Below are 19,073 nucleotides of genomic sequence, written 5' to 3'. Positions count from 1 at the left end.
TCTGTCCATCCTGTATGCGGGGTGGATTCGTGTTCCAAGTGTTTTGGAAGTTTTCCTGTATAATTTCATCAAGCACTGCTTGCATCCCAGATTCTCTTTCTACTCCCTCGGGGAGGCCGATGATCCGAATATTCAATTTTCTAAGGTAATCTTTCATCTCTTGCATCATTTTATTAGTTTTGCTGAGGTTTGTCTCCAGCTGTTTAATTCGCTGGACACCTTCATTTTGTGTGTCTTCTGTGTCAGAGATCCTTTCCTCTGCCGCATTTATTCTGTTGATGAGGCTTTCAATCTTATTATCTTGGGCATCCAGTTTGGTTTTGATTTGTTGTATTTCGGTGATTATGCGGTTCTGGAAGTCTTCCAGCTTTGTGTCCACGTCTCTGAGAAATTTTAGCATTATTTTCATCAATTCCTTTGCTGGTAACACGTCCATGTCTTCATCTCGTATCGTCGATATTGATAATGGCTTTTGGCCCTTGTTTGGTGGGGTGCTGGCTCTTTCATCTGGAGCACAACTCTTTCTGGTGGTTTTTCCCATTGCGTTGGTGTATTCTGGTGGGGCAAATGGACCCGTGTGTTGAGGGGCCGTCAGGTGCTTTCCTGTAGAGATTGGAGCCTGCAGGCGTGGTGTTGCCAGGCGTGGTAGTTTTCAAGGCACCGTTGGTGCGTTCTCAGGGCCCGGGGCTGTAGAGCACCACCTTGGGGGCCCAGTGGATTCCAGGCACACTCTGGGCACCTCTTCTACAGGTGTGACACCCCAGGGCGTGGAGGGATGGAGGCGCTCTCTGGGTGTGCCCCCTGCACGGGAATCCACAGGGCTTAGAAGGTTTTATGTGCTTTCTCCCTGCGTTCTCCGTGTCAGGGACTGCAGGGTCTTTCAGAGCCCACCTGGTGCGTCTCCCACACACGGGACTGTGGGTGAGGCACTTTCCAGGCGTGGCTCTTGTGCAGTGAATCCACCACTCGTGGTGTGTGGGTGTTCAGAGCCCCTGCTCCCGTGTGGCTCCCCCACACAGGCCCTTAGCGGAGGAGTGGCCCAGGCGCCCTGTTATAATGACTTCACGGCAGGTTCGCACCGTGTGAGTATGGTGCTGGAGTTTTCAGAGCTCTCCTGGTGGGTCGCCCACACTCAGAACTGCAGGGTGGGAGGCGAGGAGTGAGCAGTTCACTCTATGGGAGTGGTACCTGCGTGTCAGGGACACACAGCGCTACACTTCCCAAGTCTCAGAGGTCTCCTGACACCTGACACCTGCGCCTCGGAGGCGGCTGCTGCAGGCGGGGCCGCCCAGTCCTGCTCGGTGCAGCGTTCAGAGTCCTCCCGGTCCTCCACCAGGCGGGGTGTGGGGGACTCCAGACCCTTGCCAGCTGTCTCTGCGCACCGAGACGCACTGGCCCCCTCAGCGCAAGAACAACCGAGGCGCCTTCCCGGGGCCCCTTCAGCCACCAACACGACTGAGCGTAGTTCCCAAGGCCAAGACCGGACAGTTTCAGGCTGCCTGCCCCGCGATCTCAGAGGCTGTAACCTCAGCAGGGGTCGAGGAATGTGAAGGCTGCCCCGTCAACCCCCCCCCCCCCCTGCTCACCAAACGTCCGGCCGCCGCTGTTGAGGGCCTCCCGCCGGGGACGATCCCCCTGATCTCCCCGCCTCCGAGCTGGCCGCGTCTCCCGTCAGGCCGTTTTCAAAAGTGACTCAGCAGGTCTGGCGTGGGATGTCGGTTTCTCTGCCTTTGCCCTGCTCCGTTTTCGTTGTTCTTCCGAGTTGTGTGGATCTTTTTGGCTCCACACTGTCCCAGGGAGCTTCACGGACCTCTCCCTGCGGTTCCCTGCTGTTCCTCTTTGCTGCTTCTGTAGCGTTCTATCCCTCTCTCACTAGACGCTCACTCACAGCCTTCCTCCTACGTCGGCCATCTTCCTCCCCTCCAGAAGTGAGTTTTAAACAGAGAGAAAAACACACAGACTCTGGATCAGGAAGGCTTTTGTGTATTCAAAGATAGCAATAAGACTGGTGTATTCACTGTTGTGTAAGATGGCATGGGACCCCAAAGGATGAGCAAAAGGCAGGGACCTATTCTCTCAGTGGTAGGAAAACATTGAATGTTAGTGTCCAGTGGCCTACATGGAAGCCCATGTAGATTCTGACCACTCACCATCTATAGTACAAGCCATCAAGTGGAGAATGGGAGTATTTATCTCAATGCCTCCCCACCACCCTGCAGATGATAGTTTCCAGATTATTTTGCCTTATTTAAAAGTGAATTCCTGCCCCACCTCATTCATTGCTAGGAAAACTCTTATGTCCACAGAAACTTAAAAACCAACGATTCCAACAATAAAACACTGTGCTACATCTCAGGAGAGAAGCCTGCTTGTCCCATTAGAAACTTACTGTCCCTGACTTAATAACAACAATTAAATAGATAATTAAACAGATCAAGCCAAAGATCTCTGAATTTTAAACAAACCTAATTTAAGGCAACGCTGGAAGCAAACTTTCTCCAAGAAACTCCTTGGAGGCTGAAGATAGCCTATGTGGTCCCCGTGACAGGAGTTGAGTATTTGAGAATGAATAAATAATGTAGACTATAAATATTTACAGCACTCATGTTTCCTTCGGGGAGAGAAAAGACTGCTGGGTAATTGTGCATGTAATTGTGTAATTGTGACTCAGAGAAATGTGTGGGAAATGACTTCCATTGCCTCTAGAGAATGTGCTGTAACTATTGGTTGAAGCCATTTCTCCATCTCCTTAATCACTCCTCACTCCCTATGGGAAGAAGCACTCCATTGGAAAACCAACTATTTTTGCAAGTATGCTTATTATAAATCACTGAAGTGTTGTAACAAATAAGAAGTCACTATGTAAATATATTAAGAATGGAAACAGTAACCTTAGAGAATTACACACCCAGACCACACTCAGGAGGTGGCCCAGATGCACGTCCCTCCATTGCAGCTGTGGATCTCAGGTAACTCTCTGTTGGCCTCTCTCAGATGATGCTTCTGCTAATCTCGTCTTGTTAAAGAACAACACTGGGGTTGTGGGAGGGCCCCTGTTCGGAGTTATGCTCTGTTTTTCTATTCTGTAAACCTGTGGGATTTGTGCCATTTAATGACTTACCCATTCAACAAGGGCATTCTGGAGCCTCTCTGCTTTAGCAGTGAAACATGTCCTGGGAGAAAGGAATGGTTCTCACTCTCCTGGCTTCATGTGGAATATGGGCAATTGAACATGCAATGCCAGACCTGGGTGAAACAGGTTAGCACAGAACAAGAATAGGATCAGAGAAGCACCAATCACAGCCACAGCATCAGGAGAGCATCCCAGGCCAAGTGGGCTTTTCAGCTGAGAGGTTGGCAATCAGAGGGAGGGAAGCAGGTTGGTGATCCAATGACAAGAGTAACCCAGAGTCTGGAGAAGAGCCGAGAGTTTAGGATCATGGAGGGTAAAACCTGCAAGAGGGGAATGGGAAGAGATGAAACTAGTGATCAAGAAGTCAAGTCACTAGAAGCCTTCAAAATATTGCAGGAGTCTGGATTATGCCAGCGGAATGTGGGAACACATGACAGTGTGTATGGGAGGGTCCACATGGTCTAGAAGGATCCATTAGAGTACTACGCAGAGAATGGATTCTGGTGGCACAATGGGGACTTGGGGGTCTTTTTGAGAAATCCACATGGAGACTGTATTTAGTGTGTCCTAACTTGTGCTCCCTTGAGAACTGATTGTGAAGGTCAAAGTTGCCTACAGATCACTTATCTAGGATCTAATTTCTCAATCTCAGAATAACAGAATTGGAAGAAATTTGATCATGAAGGGGGGGCACTGTAAGCAGTGCTTTCATGACTGAATTACTGCTATAAGACAGCCAGGGCTTCTTCATTCCTGCAGAGAGCAGCCAGGGGCATCCCACAGAACAGTGGGTTTCAAAGTAGGATGGATCCCACAGCATAATTCTGGGTCAAAGTTCCTGTGGAGCAGACTCAGAGGTGGGTGCTTATGTCAGCTCTCCAGGTGGTCCTGAGGCTGCTAATGTGTGAGAAGCACAGCCATGACGCCTGCTTTGAGATGTCCCACTGGGTTGTGGGATAGAAAAGCAGAGTTGTTGTACCTGACTCCTCTCCTTCATTGACGGACAGTTGTATTCTGTTTCTGGATTGCACTAGTGACAATGAGAAACGATTCCTGATGACAGAGAATAGTTGAGACATTGAAGAAAGAGGGGAGGAGGGTGAGGGAGGGAAGAAGGGAGCCCACTTTAACTCTGCTTGGTACAATATCCAAGCAAATAGTGTGGAGCTGTCCTGCCTCGTGGTGCTGAAACCCACGTGTGTCCAGAATATGAGGACAGAGGTAAGAGAACTAAAGATTGTGTGATAGGTTTTCAAGGAAAGCTCATCAACACTCAATACCATGAGATGCAATCGCAGGATAGGAGTGATCCTTCTAACGGACTTGGATGAAACAAGCACCATTTTGGAGGCTTGAGTCTGTTATGAAATGTCTAGTTATCTGTGAGACTTGGTGGCCTATACATAAAGGAAAGATGAAAGCCATCAGCATGGTGAGAATAGGCTACAACACTCGGGAGGTACATTGAGTAAAAGGTGAACCGGGTTAAAGAAGAGACCCTGAGAAGCGAGAGTGCTTAGCAGTAGGAAATCCTTTCTAATAAGCAAGAAAAATAAGAATTATCTTTCAGAGAATTCTAGGAGGGGGCAAAGGAGGTGACCCATTGTACCTGCAACACACTGGGTACTCGGCAATTGTTCACTTTTATTACTGAATGACTCAGCGGGGGAATCCTGCTTTACTCAGAACAATATCTTTGCAGGAAAAAAAAAAAAACTACTTCTGCATCGGGCAATAGTCAATTCTTTCACAAAGAGCCTCACCACCTTTAATAAACTGTCATTCACTTAAGAATAGAGACTTTTCTGTCCCTAGAGATATTCACTATTCTCAGTGCTTAGAGGATATGAAAATGGCAAATTAAGCATGGATTCTTTGGTGGTTTTTTTTTTAATCCTCTGAATTTTCAGTCTTATCTGGTATTAATTATATTTCAGTGTGATAGCAAACCCCAAAGGTCTTATATCTTAGTTTCTACGTGGGCCAGGAAAATGTACTTTGTTAACAAACTTCTCCCAGTGATCCACTTCCTCTACCCTTGCCAGACAAAATTCAAGGCATGCGTGATGATGCCGGCACAGGATATGAGTGGATTTTGTCTCGGGTATACTTGACTTGGTAGAAGCATTGCTCCTAAGTGCAGAACTATTCTGCCAACTCCAAAGTTTATTCTGACAAAAATAATCTATTCAACTGCTGACACATGGTAAGAACCCCCTTGGATGCTGGAGTTCTTGACAGTCTTCTGTCAAATTTTTAAAGGGAAATTGTCTGATCTAGAGCTCTTTCTCTTACAGAAGGTGTCAGAATTGGCTAACTCAGTAACATTTTTCAAGGTGATCTCAACTTGCATGACATACAAATTTAAGCCAAATAACTGAGCTAACCATTAGTCCCTGAGTCTTACCAGAGTTCAGCAGTTCACTTGATTCTGAAGCTTCTTAGACTTTCATGTGGATGTGGACCAATGTGGGTCTCTGAAGAGGTAAATATCTAAAGGAAGGAACATTTGTACTTGGCTTCTCACCTCCCTGTCTGGGACAGATTCCAGCAGTGACACAGCAGAACCAATAAAATCATTTAGGGGTCATTTCCATCACTATGACCTCATAGTTAGATGTCAGCAGATATTCCTCACACACATGTCTTACATCAGTTTAAGTTACATCACTTTGGATTTGAACCAAACTGAGGGAATCAATTAGAGCAGCTTGCATATTGGACAGGCAATCACTTGTTCTGATTGGGACATACTGAGTATAGAATGTAGTTGCCTGAAAATTTGCTTTTCATAGCAGGAAAATTGATTCTGACACGATTTTGCAAACTTTGCAATCTACCTTCTGTGTAATATCTATCAGTTTTCCTAGAAATAACATCAGCATAAAAGCCCATCCCTTATTATTTTCTTTTAAGTATATTTGAATTATATTGAATATGTATGCCTAAGAACAGCAACTACATTCAATAGAACTAGTTACCAGGTAAGCAACATCCCAGGGACTCATTGGATGTGTGAATTACATATTTCATTTTCAATCTGAGAACTTTGCTCATTAGAGGTTTGTCAAATCCAGATCCATTTACATTTACTGAATTGACCCTTACTCCCCACCCCTTAGTGCCTCCCAACCGCTGTCCTGAAGACTTTTTCATCTCAGTTCTTTCGAATGTTACACTAGCCCTAGGAAATCAGGAGTGTAATGATTCCCAGTTTGCACATAAGGAAAATGAGGCCAAGAGACACTTCATAACTTGCAGAAGATTATTCTGCAGGAAGTGGTGGAACTAGAGGCCAAGGGAGGCGTTGGCCCTCATCTCTCTGTGCCTAGAATGCCCATGTGTAACACTTTCTATAAAAAACTGGGATGGAAAATTAGAAGCAATTTCTTCTCCAGAAACATAGCAGTGGCTCCCTCTGCAGCTACTTTCTGCAAATGCCATAGTATTCGCCCCTCCTTGATTATTTTTATGGCCAAACTGACTTTCACGATGGCTCTTACCTGTTTTCACATGATTCTCAATTCCTTTCTGATTCAGAACCAAACTTTCCCCAGAGTGCATTATGTACGGTAGTTGCAGTAGCCCTCTGTTGGCAGTCAACAGCCCCACACTTCTATCTCATAACAGAGAATTCCAGATATTACAAGGCAGGCAATGTTAGCCTTATCAAAAACTATTGAGAGGGAAGAGAGAGCATTGATTGGCTGAGGATGTAATATATGGGAATGTGGTCTATCTCCTCTTGGATAATCTGCTGCTGCCTGTTCAAGTCCCCATAATGTAGTTCTAATGTGTACTGGCAAAGACCCAGGGTTTACAACTGCTTCAGAAGTCTCCCTTTCTGGAATGTGTGTCTTCTCTTTAAGACCTGAAGACTCTTGAGGTTATTGTAGCTGATGTCAAAGTAAGTGCTTCCTGTTGGCAGGTGCATTTTGTTTAGAAATAGATCTTGGCACCTGACAAAGTTCCCCGGATGAGCAGTTACTTAATCTCCCAGGTGTGTCAGGTGCACTGTAAGTTCTTCATGCCCCCTAACTTCAACTGGTCTTTGTCATCGTGCTCCTTTGGCTTGGAATGGTACTGTAATCAGGAATGAAGGTTTTTTGTGTCCTTGTCAGATATCTGGAAAGACTCCAATGCCATGCAATGTTCAGCATTGCTTTTACAAAGTACCTGTTAATTCTTCTTTATGTCCAATAAGAGGAAAAATAGACGTTAAGTGCTTTTGAACAGTTTGTACCTGACAGAAATACTTGTCCTTGATAATCACTACTTGACGAACAAACATATGTTTAATTTGTTCTTTCCGTGGTGATGGTGATTCTATTTTCCCTTAATTGAACTTCTGAAGATCTCAGCGAACACAAATCAGACGCAAATGTCACATTGCCCTGGTTTAATCAAACGCCACACTCCAGGGGCAAGCTTTCCCCCCAATACAAAGACATTTCCCTTTACCATTGGTGAGGGGAAGAACAGTTGTGAACACCAACTGCAACCACTGGTTCCCTACGTATGGTACTGACTACCCTACATTTCAAGCATTTCGTGGAAAAATAACATTAAAAATTGAGTTTGTTTTGTTACAAAAAATGTTTGAAATCCTCACATGATTTTTTTCTCACAATACACATTTCGTGCAACTTATGAAGTTCCCACCCTCCCTGAAGTGTCCTTGACAGTTTTTAGTTTGTTGCAGTTACTCTGGTTCTTAAAGTCACAGCTCACATGGATTGTGATAACTTCTCTCGTTGCAGTGCCTCCCAAGTTCGTGGTTCAACCTCGGGACCAGGATGGGATTTATGGCAAAGCTGTCATCCTCAATTGCTCAGCTGAGGGTTATCCTGTACCCACCATTGTGTGGAAATTCTCTAAAGGTAAGGGGTCACAGGGGGAACTTGAGATCTTTGCTTAAATGCTTCAGGTCCTTCCAGAGATGTGCACGCAAGTGGACACCTCATCCTATCTCACATAAATCCATGCCCCCAAAATGGACCAATGGCCATCCACCCCAGTGCCTTTGGTCACACCGGGGCAGCATTTGCTAACTAACTTCTACTTGAAGGAGCAACCGGGGAAGCAGCTTATCCTGATGGGTTCATCCAGCACCTGGGCAACTGAGTGTGTGCCCACTTGTTGTGGATAGCCAGGGTCTGCTTCAAAGTCATAGTATGTGGAGGTGTGACTGCGTCAAAACTACGCCCTGTTGGAAAACTATTTCCCAATATTTAATTGTAAGTGATATAATAATTGAATAAAGTTAGTTACCTAGTTACGTTGGAATATATAAGTTGCGTATCTTCCTGTAGGATCTTGTTAGAGACAAGCACATCCTGTCTAACGGTCCCATTCGGAGTGGCTGATATTTCCAAGTTCTACTCCTAGCCACGCTTCTACTTTGCAGGCAGAGGAGAATCGACATGTCTTCAAATGATGCTGCAACAGAAAATAAACAGTAACATGAACATGCGCACTAATGCTGGAACCATAAACACTCAGGACATTGATGTCTTCTTTAGCAAAGTTTTCTTAACTGTATTTGCAAATATATTTGAAGTTCTTCTTTTCCTCATGTATGCATCTTTCTTTTTAAATATTTACTTTACTTTATGTATGTGAAGAGAGGGAGAGAGAGAAAGTTTTCCATGTACTTGTTCACTCCCCAAAGACAGTAAGGGGAAAGGCTGAGTCAGGTCGAATCCAAGAAGCTGCAGTTTGATTTAGGCATTCCACCCGAGTGTCAGCAGTGCAGATACAAAGGCCACCTTCTGCTGCTCTCCCAGGCACATTAGCAGGGAACTAAACTGAAGTGGAGCAGGTAAGATTCCTTTCCGCCTGGGATGCCAATGTTACAGGCAGTGGCTTAACCCACTGTGCCACAACACAGCTGTGGTATCTTAACATATTAATTTATTCATCAGACAGTTTCAGAAAAAAAAATGAGAGGAAAAAATTTTGAAAGCGCTGAAAATGAGAGATCTTCAAAAGATATCTTCATGAAAAAAATTGCAAATGATAAACAAAACTATACATAAATTTCAAAAGTTGTCTTGCATAAAAATAAGCTTATTTTTTGGTTTAATTTTTCCCAAAACTTTGTAAACTCCCTATACTGGTGATGTTCACCAATCATCATGTTTTTTTCCCCTAAAAAATATGAATTATTTGTATATTTACTTGTTACAAACTACCATATTTGTTTCTCTCTTTAAAATAAGATTTATTTTGAAAGTCACATTTACAAAAAGAGAAGAGGAAACAGGAGGAGCTCTTCCATTCACCGGTTCACTCCCCAGAGGGCTGCAGTGTCCAGGTCCGAGCTAAGCCGAGTCCAGGAGCCGGCAGCCTCATCTGAGCATCCCTCATATGGCAAGGATCCAAACACTTGGGCTGCCTTGTAATGTGTTTCCCAAATGATTCCTGTTTGTACTGTGAACATTTTCCTTGGCACTTATTTTCTTTCAAGCCACTTTTAATGTGCACTGTTATGTGGTTTGGCCCATTTCCAGTTCTGCTCAGTGTAAACACTATGACATTGAGTATCTTTGTGAATTTCTCTTTATCCTAATGTTTATTTGTTTATTAGAAAGGGAGGGAGGGAGGGGGAGAGAGACAGACAGACAGACAGAGACCAAGAGAGAGCTCTCTTTCACTCCTGTTTCACTAGCCGGTGTCCATATTGGTAGGTAGGAGTTGGGCTGGGGAGGTCTGAGCGTTTGGAATTCAATCCAGGCCTTCCCAGACATTGCGGTCAACCCTGCTGCCTCCCAGTGTCTGTGTTAGAAGGAACATAAGTGAGGAGCCAAAGCAAAGCAGGGGACCCAGGCGCCTCAATGTGTAATGTGGACATCTTCAGTGATATCTTAGCGACTAAGCCAAAAGTGCTCATCCCAATATTTTGTTTTTGAAAGTTCAGTCCCAGGGTGTAACTAGAATGGCCACATGTTGGGCTGCAGTTCTGCCTTGATCAAGGGCACTTTGGCCATCAACAGGATGGAAGTATGGAAGTGTTCCTGCTCCCTTGCCCACTACACTATCCTTATTTTTAATCTGATAAGTGAAAATATATGACTATATTTGCATATCTGTTTTACTAGTGGTATGTAAAATACTATGTTCTATTTGGTTATTCCAGTCTCCCTCTTGGGGAAGGTTTGATCGATACCATTTTCACACTCACCGCTCTACCTTCCGTTCTGCACACAGGTTAACTCCTCCTGTGTCTGGCATGGATATTACAGACATACGATCCCTTCCTTCCCACCCATGACTTGCAAGTTAAGTTTACAGCAGTTTTTGTATCTGTTAAATCATCAAAGAAAAAAACAGAACTGATTAAAGCAAGTTTGAAATAAGTTACATTTCCCCAAATAGCATCAGTCACAGGTAACCAAAGATAATCATTAGATGGGAAAAACAAAAACTTTTTCCCAGCCTTTCAGGCAATTACGTACCCGTATATACACAAAGATAATCCTAAACGTTTTGGTCATACGCTTGATCTGGGCTTACTGTTACATCCTTGTCAGTCACCAAGATGTTATGCTGCAACTGTGAATATGTTGATGTTGAATTCATGTGAATACACCATCAAGCGTATTCTGCCTTAACTTAGGTTCATTTCAGCAATAGGAACCCACAGGTCTTGTTTATACTTGCAGGTAGAGCCTGGACATAGATAATAGATAGCCCAGGGTTATTTTATTTTATTTTAGATTAACATTGAATAATTATAGATACACAAACATGTACACACACGTGGGCTATTTCAATACTTGCATGTCTTGTGTTATGATCAAACCAGTCTTTGGTTCTTTCTCTGCCTGAAAGAATCATCATTTCTTTGCAATTAGAGCATTTAAGATGATTCCCACTGGCTGTTTTGAAATATACGGTAGGTTGTTACAGCAGACGAGAGTCAACGATAACTAAAGTACAACGATAACTGGAACCAGTGTAAAGTCACTACTTGCAGTGCCAGCATCCCATATACACGCTGGTTCGAGTCCCGGCTTGTTCCACTTCTGATCCAGCTCCCTGCTAATGCACCTAGGAAAGCAGTGGAGGCTGGCTCTAGAAGACCTGGAAGTAGCCCCTGGCTCCTGACTTCAGCCCAACCCAGCTCTGGCCACTGAGGCTATTTGGGGAGTGAAGCAGTGAATGAGAGACATCTCCCTCTGTTTACTCTGCCTTCCAAGTAAACAAATCGTTTTAAAGGAACTTGAGACATTTGAATCTGTAATTTTGTACCTGTTGGTTGACATTTCTCTCTCACATCCCTACTCTCTCCTCAGCCTCCAGGAACCATTTTTCTACTCTCCACATCTATAGGATTCACTTTTTAATTTTTCAAACAATTATTTCAAAAAGAGAGAGAGCAAGCATACATATGCTAGTTCACTCCTCAAATGTCCAAAGCAAGCAAGGCTGAGCGCGTCCAAAACTGGGAGCCAGGGGCACAATCCGAGCCTCCCAGGTGGGTGGCTAGGCCCAGATATTTAAGCCTTCAGCAATACCTCTCATGGTGTTATCACAAGAAGCCTGAAAGGAGAACCCATGCCCTCCAATATGGGATGGCATATCCCACACGATAGTTTGACCACTGCGCCAAACACCTGCCCCACACGTCGCATGCTTAGACTCTACCTGGATGACAGCATGCGCCCAGCCTACTTCACCCACGTTGTGTCCTGCAGCCTCAGGGAAGTCATCACCAACGATAGGACCTCCTTGGTGTCTTAGCTAGCCCTCCTGAGTCATCACAGAAACAAACGTCTGTCTGGAGAAGAGTTCTGTTCCTCTTAGCATGTGTGCACATCCTCAGCAGGTGACCTCTGAGTGGCCCTGGCAACTCTCACATTAGCATGACAAGATGAAGAGAAAGGGAGGGCTGCCTTATCTCCAGAGGCAGCTCCTTACAGAGAGCTTTCAGAAGTGAGCCACAACTAATTCTTTCAAGGACTCCCTGGCTCTCTGACCAGCTCACTCTTAGCCCTAAGCAGGTTTCATGCTGTGCTGTGGCTAAGCACACTGCCCTCAGAGTCCAGCTGGTGCTTGTTCAGCAGGCAGTGGGAAGATGGTCCTTGGCAGGTGGGTGTCTCCACTGTGATTGTTTCTGCCAGTGTCTCTCAGGAAAATGGCATAATGATTTGGAGCTCATGGATGCATCCAGAAAAAGCGATTGCATTGTACAAGTATCTGATTCTTCATTTAACCCTGCTTCTCTAACTTTAAAATTCACGTCAGGTCCAGAGGAGCTCCTGTCCCAGCTCAGATGCTGCACACCTCCCATGTTGACACAGGTGTCACTCTCAGCAGTAACCCACGTCTTCGAGGTGCAGCCATGGTTCTACTTTCTGCACACACCTCTGCTCGGTCTACACTGTTCTTCGGCTGTGTACCCCTCTTAGCGCTTAGCTGTTTCCTAACTTCACAATAAATAGAGTTGACATTTTTCCACATTTCTTTCCCCCGTTGTCGTCTGTAAGCTTCACAGAAAGAATACCAGTTTATGCTTCCACTTCCAAATCAGAAATTCCTTTGTTTTTATACAAAGCTTCATTAAGTGTAGACGACATTACAGTAGAAAAAGGGCATGAAAGATCATCAAAGAGAAGACAGTATGAGTAGCAGTTTTGGCTTTATCGTCGCACAAATATTACCTAGCTTGCATGAACTGCAGCTTTCTCATAAGTGAGATGGATAAAATAAGGGGATTAATATGATGCTTTAGAAAGAGACTTCGTAGAAGGCAGTATTTAAAGTGCCCAGCACATAGCAATTAGTCAATGCAGATTAGCTGTTATCACAGTCATCATATTAATGTCTTAATTGTTGACTGCTATGATTAACCAGTGTTTCCCAAACCATTGAATAAGTAACTAACTTTTTCTAATTAAAAAAAAAAAAAGCACAACTGGTGCTGTAGAGTGGTCCTGCTTTAGCATCACTCAGACATAGCAGTTATTTTTCTGCTTCTGACACTTTTAAATATCTTGCAAGACACTTATGTCCTTCACTATTTTTATTCTTCAAAAACAGCTTTATTTCCTCATAAATGTTTTTTGTCAGCTTCTTTCAAACTAGTGTTGGGTTGAACTTCTCACATTCCAAAGCGTTATTCTGGAAAACGTGGAGGTTTGTGATAAACATGTGAGGCACCACGGTGGTGGCAGTGGGGGAGTGGCTTTGGCACCTTTGGGCTATTGAGTCTTACCTGCCAATACCCAATCTTTCCAATTGTTCAAATCATTTTTATGCTCGTTAGCAATGGCATTGCTTCCTTTCATTTGGTCTGCAGTGGTGAACCATGGTGAATGTTCATTAGCCACTGACTAGAGTTTAATCTGCTCTTTCTGCCACTGTTGACCAGTTGTCTGCATCTTCTCTCCCAGAAAAGAAGTTATGTTGAGTTCTGGGCAGCTCCTGTTTCCTGCCCTCTCTAGGATGTAACAGAAGATCCAGTTACACTGTGATCTTTCAGTGTCCTGCCTGTTGCTCTGTAAGTTGGCTTTCTCCATGTCCATTTCCTTCTGTTCTTATTGCTCTTGGTCTCTTCATGCAAAATCCTAGTTTCCTAATCTCCTCTTCTGGGGTCTCCACATGACCTGCTAATGTTTGGTGTGTAAATAGTTTATCCAAAATCCCCCTCTTCTGCTTGATGTCCATCTGCCTACAGAAAGCTCAAGTCATGGAATCTTTATAGAAGCCAACAGGAGCTTGATTTTATTCCTAAGAAATCTGTAAGAATAAAGCCAGATACACCAATAATCCATTTCCAGGCAAGGTGACCTATTCCAGATAGAAATAGAGGTTGTTCTCCGCACACCAGGCCAAACATCTCAGGTGACCTTCGCTGGCGTTTCCATAGAACACCGCGTATTTGTGCTGCCTACACCTTTTCTCTCAGTGACAAGGTTAGCTGCGATTGTTCTCAAAACACATGTCTCACAATATCAAGAGCACTGCATGGAAAGGATGAGCTCAAATGCCTCAAGTAGGTTAATTCTAAGATCTGTGTTCTTCCAACATCAGTTGCTGACTTCCTTGGTGAGACCACACCAGCTCAGTAGTCAAAAGATGGTTCACATTGAAAATCACTTGTTGCCTGTTCAAAGGACAGCGCTGGACTGGAATAAATGGCCAATCACTCCCTTATGTGAGAGTTTCCAGAGAGGCAGGGAGTTTCATATTAAAACAACTCTGTATGAAATGGGGGCAGAGGACCCAGAAGGATGCCCCTTGTTTCTCTGGTCCTCCACATTCTGATTCCTTAATCTTTCTGCCTGAATTCCTGAAGGTTGGACTCTGCCCCCAGCCTTGAACTTGGGTGTTCCTGGGTTAAATGTCCAAGTATTTAGTCTCTCTTCCCCCCCCCCCCAAAATGTATTTACTTCATTTATTTGGAAGGGGAACACAGAGAATCTTGAATTTACTGGTTCACTTTCCACATGGCTGCAATGGCCTAGGCTGTAACACAGTAAACCAAAGAATTCCATCCAAGTCTGCTATGAGAGTGCGGGGGACCCAAGCACTTGTACCATCTTCAGGTGTGTTCCCAGGCCAGTTAGCAGGGAACTGGATTGTAAGTGGAGCAGCCAGGACGTGAACTGGTATTTTCAGGGAAGGCTGCCATTCCTGTGCCATGACACTAAGCCCTTTGGTAATTCTATTCAAGAAATTCAATCTAAATTGTCAAATAAGTTATCATATTTTAGTATTATTCTTTTAATGAGTGATTGACTCATTATAGTTGTTCATTATTTACATATTATTCTTTTTGCCTTATTCAGTTCAGCTAGAGTTATTTCTATATTGTCATTTATTTGCATATTGTTCTTTTCAAGAAATAGCTTTTGGGTTTGCTAGAATTCTGTAACTTTGGTTCCATTTTCTGTTTCATTGATTTCAAGGATTATTAATTTTTTTCTTTTCCTTATCCTATCCTTGGATTTAATTTGTGCTCTAACTGCTTCTTAAGGTAGATGCTTAGGTCACTGACTTGTGAGTTTTTAAAAAGTTGAATATAAGCATTTAGTGCTCAGACTTCCATCTAAGCTTTTAGCTGCATCTCAACAGTTTATCTCTTGGAATTTTCCATTTTCATTTGGTTCAAAATATTTTGTTCTAACATCTCTGGTATTCTCTTTGACTCATGAGTTCTGCTAAACCCTTGTGTCATTTAATTTTCAAATGTTTATCACTTTTTCATGATATATTAATGGCATTTGTTTTTTAAATTATGTATTTATTTATTTATATATAGACAGAATGTCCTTCACTTCCGGTTTAGTCCTCCAGTGCACACAGCAGCTGAGTCTCCCACATGGGTGTTAGGAATTCAACAACGTGCGCTAGCACCAGCCACTTCCTAGGGTGTATCCGGGTAGAAAGTTGGAATGTGAAGCATATCTGGAAGTCAAGTCCAGGCATTCCCAAGCAGCATCCTAACCACTGTACCGAAGACTCGTCCCTGTTTGTTTTGCTGTGGAACTGAAATATACACCGTGATCTTTGTATAAAGGTCTTGAAATTTATTATCATGATGGATTCTCTTTGGGCCAACTGCCTCAGTCCACTCTGGCAGCTTCTACAACATGGCATTGGTGTAAGCAGCAAACACTTGTCTCCAAGAGTTCTGGATACTCAGTCTGAGATGATCAGTTTCTTGGGGATGAGCTGCAAGTTCTTCTTGTGTCCCCACAGAGCTGAGAGAGGATGCTCCATAGCGTGGCTCCATAGGGTGCCTTTTGTAGGGACACTGATCCCGTTCACATGGACCTAAAATTCCAACACCGTAAGTGTTAGGGTCGGATGGGCAGTATATAGATATTTGGCCCATTGCAGTACTTGCTCCCTAGGCACTTGTAACTAGGATGCATTCTGCCACTTCTGTGTGTTAAGTTCTATTAAAGGCCAATTCAGCCAAATTTAGTGATATTAATGACTTCTTTGTTTAAAATAATTGAGGCTACAATTGCACACTGTCAGGATAGCTGGTGCTATTTTGGCAGCTTTGGGATAAACTTTTCTCTAGGTTTTCAGTCTCTTTTCACTTTAGATGCTTCCTGTTCATCTAATTGTTCCCTGTGTTGCATCCAGGCTGCTTGTATGACTTTTCATTGTTAAATATTACCTTCATCGTTTCTGGCTTATTTGCCTAGTTTTCTCTTTTTAATAGCTTCTTCATTTCATCTGAATCCTTCCATCTGTCCACACAGACAGCCCGTTAGAGTAAATCTGTTCCTCAACATTCAAGCCACTTTGGATTCTGCTCTGTTGATTGCTTCATCTATTATGTTTTGCTATTACATTTTTTTCTTCTTGGCAGTCATCATTTTGCATGGAATTTTGACCACTGTGTTTGTCTTGGATTGAACAAGGCTTGGTTCCCCAAATTCACATCTAATCTATGTGAACTTCACAGCTAATGGTTGGTGTGTTGGGGGGCTAAGGGGCAGCAGATGGCGAGTGAACCCAGTGGGATGTCTGAAGTTCATTGGGAACTTGCCCTTGGAAGGTAGTTCTCGTGAGTGGGCTGGTTATTTTTTTAAAGATTTATTTATTTTTATTGGAAAGGCAGATACACAGAGAGGAGATACAGAGAAAAAAGATACAGTGAGAGACAATCCTCGTCTGTTTCTCTGCCTAGGAGGCCCACTTGCCCTGTGCCGCAGGTGGGTCAGCTGTATAGCTCAGGCTCCTTTTAGGACTTTCAACTCATCAGGAATAAGTTTACCTTGATCTTGGCTTCAACTTCTTCACTCATTCAAAGTATGATTAGCAATTTCTTTGTGTGTTGTTGTTTTCATCCACAGAACGGACGTAGCATCCCACCCACCCCTCTGCCCCCGCCGCCCAACTTTCTACAGCCCTAGTGGAAGTGAAGCCATTGAGTTTGTTAATTCTGGTTTCTCTATGCCCTGTCCCCTTCCCAGCAGTTCTGTTCTGTAGGATCCTGCTTGTTGCTCACTGGGAAAGGTCCCTTTAGATGAGTTTCCAATGTCCTTTGTCTCTTCATGGGGCGCAGATCCTGCTGCTAAAATACTTGAAACAGAAACAAGGCAAGAGAAAGCACAGCCTTTGTCTTGACCACGTGAACCCCAGTGGGACCAGCAAGGACATGGTCAGCTCTGGGTGGGAGACAGCAGGGGGAGTGTCTTCCCTTTGGTGTCCTTGGATGCCATGTCCTAGATTGCCTAAATGGTGAACGTGGAGATGACCAATCTACTCAGTTCCTCTGTTAGGTCTGGGGCCAAGGAACCAGCATTTTCTTTCTAGAACACACCCTGGTCTCTCATGTGGATGGCACTCTGGGAAGATCAAAGGATCCCCCCACCTGAAGGCTTAGCTTTCAACTCCCCAGACTTCCAGGCTCCAGTCAGAAACATGGGGCTCCTTGGGAGAGCCTTCCAACTCTGGGTCCTGCACCTGGCTCCAACAATGCTCCCAGGAGAAGGCAGGCAGTGTGGCACATTAATCCCACCTACCACATTTCCGGGCATCTCTCAGAACATCAACTAAAGTGTTTTCTTCACCAAGTTTCCTGCAGCTGATGTCACATTAGGACCATAGCCCAGCATAGCTGTGTCAGTCTCCTTCCATTCATGCTTTCCCAGGAAAGTGGTGTCTAGGTGCAATGACCCAGCTTATTATTTACATTAATTTCTATTCACAGTGAGTCAGGCTTCTAGCCAAAATAAAACCATACTTAGGTGAGTGCTCTGCAGCATCTGTGCTTTCTTGGCAGTGTCAGATGCCTGTAGTAAGTGAGGACTTCAAATGCCATGTCCCCAGAGCACACACTGTTTCCATTCTAAGTCCTTTGGAATAGAGGGACATTATGAAGTGTCACAAGAGACACTACTGCTCTGATCATTCTACTGTGATCTCTTTGAATATTTATCATCTGCTTGACACTCATGAAATTTGACTTTTTGTGTAGAAATAGTCTGTAAGCTCTCGTTGTTTTATCTGAGTTTGAAGCACTGTCATTTTCAAATATGTACTCCTCTCCATCAGCAAGAACGAAGAAAACCCTGAGGCTCGTCATCTTTGTTAGTCTCAGTGAACCTGCGTTCCTGGTCTCCCTCCATGGCTCTTCATATTTACATCACACCTGCTCTTTCTTATCCTGTCCTAGGTGCTGGGGTGCCCCAGTTCCAGCCAATTGCCCTCAACGGCCGGATCCAGGTGCTCAGCAATGGGTCCCTGCTGATCAAGCACGTGGTGGAAGAAGACAGCGGTTACTACCTGTGCAAGGTCAGCAACGATGTGGGCGCGGATGTCAGCAAGTCCATGTACCTGACGGTGAAAAGTAAGAAGGAATGCTTTTATTTCACTTTACTGGCCTTTTGGGGGTGTGTTTGATTTCCCCGTGCCTGTGCATACCTGTTTAGATTTTAAAGCTAAGTATACAGCAGAAGGAGGTGTTCAAACATCCAGTCAGTGGTTGATGGCCCAGTGGTTGATTCCCCAGTCTGTGGTCTAGTGCCATGTGCATTCTTGTGGGCAACTTGTCATCCCTACCACCCTGAGCACAGGCTGTGGGTAAGCAGAAAGGGATGTGATTGTTCTCAGCATCCATGTTTCTAGCCTGTTCATTTTACTGTGGGAAAGCCCAGTGTCTAACCTCACACACGTTCTCTAAGGAGGCTTATTTGCATGCATTTGATTATTCTTAAGCTACCTTGCTTTCCTGTTTAACACTGTTCATACAGCCAGGCACCTGAGCCCTTGATACCAAAACCAGACAGCTGTAAGTGTGTAGCAATCTGCTTAGGGGTCTTTCATGTCTACCTCATAGGAACAGTCACCTTGTAATAAAACCCTGCTTTCACGGAGCTCACTGAACTACTAAGAGAAGAGCGTGAAGTGGCCTAGCTCTCACAGAGTTCTGCTCATTGGCCAACAAGTGTGTGGCCAGCTAACCACAAGT

At 44.2% G+C, this 19,073-nt stretch overlaps 1 protein-coding gene across 1 annotated transcript in view; it reads left to right on the top strand.

Annotated features, from left to right (window-relative positions):
* DSCAM (DS cell adhesion molecule) overlaps positions 1–19,073 on the top strand; it is a 600,899-nt gene that overhangs the window by 406,545 nt on the left and 175,281 nt on the right. The window contains exons 10-11 of the mRNA XM_040986640.1: positions 7,894–8,013; positions 18,279–18,452. Coding sequence (XP_040842574.1) covers positions 7,894–8,013; positions 18,279–18,452 — 294 coding nt within the window. The remainder of the gene's footprint in view (positions 1–7,893; positions 8,014–18,278; positions 18,453–19,073) is intronic.

Source organism: Ochotona curzoniae, unplaced genomic scaffold, assembly GCF_017591425.1.
Source record: "Ochotona curzoniae isolate NIBS_2020 unplaced genomic scaffold, NIBS_Ocur_1.0 contig_4516, whole genome shotgun sequence".
Taxonomy (NCBI): domain Eukaryota; kingdom Metazoa; phylum Chordata; class Mammalia; order Lagomorpha; family Ochotonidae; genus Ochotona; species Ochotona curzoniae.
Note: the sequence above shows the minus strand (reverse complement) of the source record. Positions and strands in the feature narration are given on the sequence as shown.